The sequence below is a fragment of the Elephantulus edwardii genome, unplaced genomic scaffold (genome assembly GCF_000299155.1).
Source record: "Elephantulus edwardii isolate Elephantulus edwardi_28Jun2011 unplaced genomic scaffold, EleEdw1.0 scaffold00196, whole genome shotgun sequence".
Lineage (NCBI taxonomy): Eukaryota > Metazoa > Chordata > Mammalia > Macroscelidea > Macroscelididae > Elephantulus > Elephantulus edwardii.
This window is the reverse complement of record NW_006399946.1, coordinates 2,856,527-2,863,702: the sequence shown is the minus strand read 5'-3', so window position 1 is coordinate 2,863,702 and position 7,176 is coordinate 2,856,527. Positions and strand designations below refer to the sequence as shown.

Here is a 7,176-nt window from a genome sequence, read left to right as displayed (position 1 = left end):
CACAGACCTGTGTGGTTTGAACCCACCAGCTTCTCTGTGGGAGAAAGATGGGCAAATACTTCTTGTGTGATATACTGTCTCTGAAAACTTCTGGAGGGTCAGATCTGGGTTGATTTTAATATGATCGTACACAACAATAACAATCATGGCATATGGAGAAAGAATTTAAATTATCATGTGTTCATCTTTCTTATATCCACAATCAACACCCTTGGTACCTGCAGTCAAGAAATCAAAAGACAAGTTGCATTGGGAAAATCTACGTGTATAGACCACTCCCAAGTGGTCTAAAAAGTGATAATATCAGTGTGAAGACTGAAGTACACCTGATCCAACTAATGGTCTTCTCAATTGTTTACTATGCATTTAAAAGTTAGACAATGACTCCAGATGACAGAAGAATCAATGCCTTTGTGTGTGCTGTAGGAGAAGAGCGCTCAATATTCTGTAGGCTGCCAAAAGAACAAACATGCTTGTCTTGGAGAAATTGTAACCCTAGTGTTCTTTGGAAGCAATGATGATGAAACATCATCTCATATACTTTGAGTATGTTGTTAGAAGGGGTCAGTGGAGAAGGACATCGTGCTTGGAAAAGTGGAGGATCAGAGAAAGAGAAGAAGTCACTGGAGAGTGACTATAGCAATAAATTAAATTGTGTCAATAATGGTTAGTCTGACACTGGACAGAAAAGGGCTCAGTTCCATTGTTCATCATGTTGCTATGAGTCATACTCAACACCATGACACATAACAATCCTCTGACCACAGAGAATAAGATTTTAAGATAGAACTGGTACTGAGACTTTGTACATTCTTATGTATATTGGGGTCACAACACATCAACATTTTCATTCTGGATGTAGAATATCAACATTAGCCTTCCTCTGTTTTTCAGATTGGAGCATGTGGATACATTGAAAGCTTGGTTCACAATAGTTGCTGGTTGATCCAAGCATTCAGCTTGGCCTGCACAGTCAAAGGCTACAAAATGCGTAAGTTTGTAAAGTATATGTGGGCATGACAGTTGAAAAAGTAGCAGACAGTTGTATTTTTCTAATATAAAAATTGGAAAAAACTCATTTAAAAAAGAGCAGTGAAAAGAAAGGTCTGTTCTACCTCTAGATTGTTGTTGTTGTTTTTGTTGATTGCTTTCGAGTTGAGCACAACTCATAACGACCCTATGAACAAAAGACCTGAAGCCTTTCTATAATTATTGACATTTATCAAAGTTCATGTTGTTTAGGAAGTGGTTTCCACTCCTGCTTCCAAATCAAAGCTGTAAAATGGAACTTTATATTATAGACCTATCACCAATACTTTAGATAGCTATAATTATCTTTAAAAACTTTGCAATCATGGAATATCTTGAGTTTAGGTGTGGTACTGTAGTAACTGTTAATTTTTTTAAATAAATATACAAGTATAAAGGTTGTAGAAGCTCACTCAAATCTCTACTTTCTGATATTGGAATGTTACATCTCCAGGACACTCTGAATTACAAGTCTTACTCTTTTTAAGAGTCATAGGGTTTATCAAACTGATATAAGCAATTGAGAGGATGATAAGGGTTACTGGATTTAAACTCCCCAATGGTCAGAAGCAGAAGTCACATTTTTTTTGCCACTCTCAACTGTCATATAGGAGTGCAGATGACATTATGCACAGTCTTCATATGAGCCTAAAATGGGCCTTCTGTTTTTATTCCATTCGTTTTTAACTCAGGCTAAACTTTGAAAAAGTTGGTAATTTTGCTGGCTTTTACTTTGGTTTTGTTTTGGTTTGGTTTTGTTTTTAGTTTAGGATGAAATATGCTCTTGATACTTATCCTTTTCTTGGATCACACTGTGTTAACTCTTATTCTGCATACAACTACATTGAATTCATTTCTTTTTTAAAAAAATTGATAAGTTTGACTTCATAAAAATTATAAATTCCTGGTCTTCAAAAGATACCATCAAGCTGGGAACAAATATAAACAACCCATATATCTAAGTATTTATTTTAAAAAATTTCAAAGCTTAAAATTATTTAATCATATGAACATAAAAAACCCAGTTAGTATTATTTCTCTCGTACTACAATGTCTCCCTCTTTTTTTTTATTTTCACTGAGTCAGAATCAACTCATAGCTGACTGTCTATTGGGTTTCTAAGGTTACACAAGAGATTGCCTATCTTTATCCAGCAGAACATCTGTAGATTTCTTTTAATTGAGATTTTAATTGTAAGTTTATAAATAACTTAGATTTCCATTCACCCATTGTTGCATGTTTTCCTCCCTGTCCTCCTCCCCTACTTCACTTTTTCTTTGGGAAAAAAGTTCTTTCATTGTTATACAGTCACCCCTGCCCCAAACCACTTTACTATGTAGCTCTTATTCTGGACTCTTGTCATACCAATAATGCCTAATCATATATTCCTTTTATTCAGGTGCTTGCCTTTGTATTATAGCTTTACTTTCACTGGACATAGGATACATATACATCATTTATCTAATATTCTTTTTAGGAAGAAAATAATTTCCCTTTCCCCATAGGAGTCCTCCTTGGCATTGATGCCCTCCTGGGCCTTTCACTGTAAGAGCTCAATATGAATTGATGCCAACATTTAATTACAAATATGTAACCTTATTTGTACCTAAGTCAGCTCATAAGTAGGTGAATTAATAAGAATTTGTCTTATACACTTGTGTGATTATTCCAAGACTGACTATAGTACAGATTTTGTTAAATAACATTTGAAATACTTGTTGATTTTAATTTTATATTTTCTATTTTGTTACCCTAGCGGATGATGACTCATCATGTAGACTACCCAGTGGGGAGGCAGGAATTATATGGGACAGCATATGTTTTGCCTTCCTCCTCCTGCAAAGAAGGGTGTTCATGAGTTACTACTTCCTGCATGTAGTGGCTGATATAAAAGCCTCACAGATCCTGGCATCAAGGTAGGTTAGGCTGTAGAAACAAGTAGTTTCTCTTTCTCTCTGAAAGCAGACGCTTTCTATCTGAGCTTGTTTCTAGATCATGATTTCCCCCCACTGAGAATCTCTTCCAAACAAACTCATCTAACAAGGTTTTAGTGCAAAATCTTTAAGAGCCAATATACAATTCACTCACTCTCATTTTTATCAAATATGAACTAACTCCTAGGTGCTGCTGCTATTGGGTTTTCAAGACTAAATCACACTGAAGGAGACTGCCCATATTTGGATTCAGACCACTTGAAAAAGGCAGTCTTTGACTCAGCATTGTAACTCCCTACAGATTATATCACCAAAATCAATTGAAAAATAAGTGGCCATCTCACAGATGACTTTCTATTTGGGTTTCTGAGGTTTCAAATCAAGCAGGTGCCTATGTTTCTCCTGAGGAGCCACTGATGGTTTTGAATCAACATAGAAGAGTAGCTTTTGGGCAATGATCAGTCTTTGGGTTAATGGCACAACTCTTGGAGATACACAACCATACTTCCTTTAATATAAAACAGGAACAAGAAAATCTATAGCATGATATAATGATATCATTTTTAAAAAGTAAATGAGATACTGCAGAAGATGTACTTTTCCAGATAGAAAAATATGCTGTTTCAGAGCCTTTCTTGTAAAGTCTACATCACTGTAATTTCTCATTCTGACCTCCATCAAATGCAATCCCATAGGCCGTCAGTCTAGAGTTTAGACTATATCCCCATCATTTTAAAAAGAAATGTTTAAATACAAAGAAAAATATAATTATCTTTTTTTTCACATATTAAGTTAAATGGAGAAAGTCTGACCTTGTTTAAAATCCTCCTTACACTTTTTTTCTTATTTTGGTTTTTTGTTGGTTTTGTTAATAGCCTCTCAATTTTTTCCTCTCCTCTTCCACTGAGGGATCCTTAGTGGTATAGTACAGTTTACAGTGAACTGCTAAAAGAAAGACTATCGTTCAAATACACCAGCCTCTCCAATGGGAAAAAGATAGGCAGCGTACTCACAGAAAGATGTACAGCATTGGAGGGTCACAATAAGTCCAAATATACTCAATAGCTTTAGGTTTAGGATTTTGGTCTGGGCCACTGAAACAATTTGCATTACTGTCTTCTTTTCCCTTCTCAACTTCCTACCTTCAAGTTGGTTCCAATTCATAGCCGTACTCCATCAGGTTTCCAAGGCTACAAATGGTAACAAGAGGTGACTATCCATCTTTCTCTGTTGGAACCACTGGTGGATTCAGGATTCTAATTTCTGGAGACAACCAGCCTTTGGGTTAGCATTGCAATTCACCACGAACTATGCCACCAGAACTCCCTTAGTTTCCAATGTTCTCCCTGATCTTTATGGTTTAAGAATAAGGTTGGACAGGGTGCTCTGGTGGCCTAATGGCAAGAAGCTGCGCTGCAATCCCAGATGCTCCATGAGAGAAGGAGGGGCAATCTCCTCCTATGCCAGTTGGATCCAATTTGAAGGTACACAACTGTGGAGCGGGGAGGGGGGAGAGGGAGGAGAATAAGGCTAGGGAGAGAGTGAATATTAAGAAGACCACCATTGTGCTATCAGTGTATTGTTCAAATTTGTGACCTCACTGCGCTGCATTTCAGAGAAGCTAACCTTGTCTCGATCCCACCTGATCTGCAGACACTTCAGGTTGCGTTATATTAACAACATTCTGTTATTTTGACTGATGTTGTAACCTAATACAAATATATTTATGCCACCAGTTATCTAGGATATAGTTTCTTTTCCAACTAAGATAAACAAAATATTTATTTTTAAAAATTGGGTAAGTTCTTGACCTTTCTTATCTGTTGTTATTGCTTTTTGACTTTGAGTCAGAACCAACCCATAGCTGACCCTCTACCATGATTTTAGAGGCAGATAATCACAAAGGAGATGTCTCATCTTTCTCCCACAAAGCAGCTGGTGAATTCAAACCACATACCTTTGGATTGCAAGCGCAGCTCCTTACCACTGGACCACCTACTTAAAATTAAATCCAAAAGAGAACTACATCTGATTCACAAAGACTTATGATCTTTCAGTCCTCACTTTATCAATGTACTGCAATTTCATTTTATGTATTATATGGGCCATGAAATTTACTACTGTAATTGTTTTTCTGGTGCTCAGAACTTTCTTTTCAAAGCAGAGTATGCCTCATCCCAACAGGAAGCTTATTCTTTTATGTGTAGCAAGTGATATTTTTAAATGTATTTAAAAATACATTCAACCCTTAGAATTCCAAAATGTAAGAATAAGCTAGTACCTTTCCCCAAACTTTTCACAGTTATTTAGAAAGCATGTGTTTTATATTGTAGTAAGATCTATGACTTTGTTTCAGAGATCAGTTCATATTTGTTCTGAATTCACACAGAGCATCCAAAGAGTGCACAGTCATTCAAATCCTTGCTATTCCTGCCCTCATAGAATTTTCAGACCAGTGAGAAGGCAATATTTTAATTACTATTTTAACTAATAGACAAGCAATTAAAATTTGGTACTAGTGTGACAGAAGAAAACCATCAGGGAAGCCATAGGACTGTATAGCCAACCACAGTGAGTATGGATGAAGATTATCTCAGTCCTAAGTATTTATTTGAAGAATTAATAGAAAGTAGCCAAAGAAAGAAGATCAGGAAACTATGAGTGAAGGTACCAATGTGAATTTTCACTGTGAAATCATAAAAATATCAGAATAGTTAAAACAAAGGAGTTATATAATGAAGATAGAGAATGGTAAGATGTGAATAGGAAAGGTCATTGGAGGTTCTGACTTTCAGGAACCTGATAAATCATGTTATGACATTAAAATTGGTCCCTGAAGAAAGATATTACAATAAATAGTGAATGGACTTGTTTAAATAAGGAAGTCATTTGAATTGTAGATAGTTTTGTTTGTGTGGTGAATAAAATATTGGTTATGACAGGACTTCAGCAAAGAAGTAAATGAGGTCACTGCTATGATAATTCAGGGTAAAGATGAAGACTAAGACAAAGGTGGGACAAATTAGAAGGCTATTTAAGATATAAACAGGCTCAAATGGAATAGTTGATTAGGAGGAAAGATGGCAATTGGACAGGAAGAAAAGAGGCTAGCATGCCCAAGATCTTTGCCTTGGCAAATGGTGGTGCCTGTTGCAGGTGTGGAGAACCTAATGAGCTAAAAGGGGTGAAAGAAATTAACTACAACTATGTAGTTGATCATATGATATATTACTCTGGAAATGAAAAGGTGAGGAAAAATGGAGTTGCTTTCATAATTAAGAAAGCCATTGCTAGATCCATCTTGAGCTATAATATTGTGAGTGACAGGATAATATCCATACACATACAAGGAAGGCCAGTGAATACCACTATCATTCAGATATATGCACCAACAAGAGCCAAGGAAGAAGAGATAGAGGATTTTTACCTACTTTTACAGTAGGAGATCGATCAAACATGCAATCAAGATGCATTGATAATAATGGGTGACTGGAATGAAAAAGTTGGGAATAGAGAAGAAGATTCAGTAGTTGGAAAACATGGACTCAGTGACAGAAATGGAGCTGGAGAGAGGATGATTGAATTTTGCACAATCAATGACTTATTCATTGCAAATAGAGACATAAACACAGGTTATATGGATGGCCTTCACATGATGGTATACATAGGAATCAGATTGCTTACATCTGTGGAAAGAACCACTGGAGAAGCTCAATATCAGCTGTGGAAACCAGGCCAGGTACTGACTATGGAACAGACCACCAACTACTCATATGCAAGTTCAAGCTGAAACTGAGGAACATTAAACCTAGTCCATGGGAACCAAAATATGACTTTGAGTCTATCCCACCTGAATTTCAGAACTATCTCCGGAACAAGTTTGAGGCCTTGAACACTAATGAGCGAAGACCAGATGAGTTGTGGGAGAATACCAAGGATATCATCCAAGAAGAGTGCAAACGTTCATTACAAAGACAGAAGAGGAAGAAAAGACCAAGATGGATGTCAGAAGAGAGACTGAAAATTGCACTGGAGTGCAGAGAAGACAAAGTAGAGGGAAGAATTCAAGATACTAAGGAGTTGAATAGAAGATTTCAAAAGGCAGCACAGGATGACAAAGTAAAATATTACAATGAAATGTGTAAGGAGTTTGAATCAGAAAATCAAAAGGGCTGAACTCGCTCAGCATTTCTTAAGCTCAAGGAACTGAAGA

General features: G+C 36.5%; 1 protein-coding gene across 1 annotated transcript in view; it reads left to right on the top strand.

The window, feature by feature from the left end:
• PIEZO2 (piezo-type mechanosensitive ion channel component 2) overlaps positions 1 to 7,176 on the top strand; it is a 731,335-nt gene that overhangs the window by 563,933 nt on the left and 160,226 nt on the right. The window contains exons 26-27 of the mRNA XM_006897012.1: positions 895 to 991; positions 2,786 to 2,945. Coding sequence (XP_006897074.1) covers positions 895 to 991; positions 2,786 to 2,945 — 257 coding nt within the window. The remainder of the gene's footprint in view (positions 1 to 894; positions 992 to 2,785; positions 2,946 to 7,176) is intronic.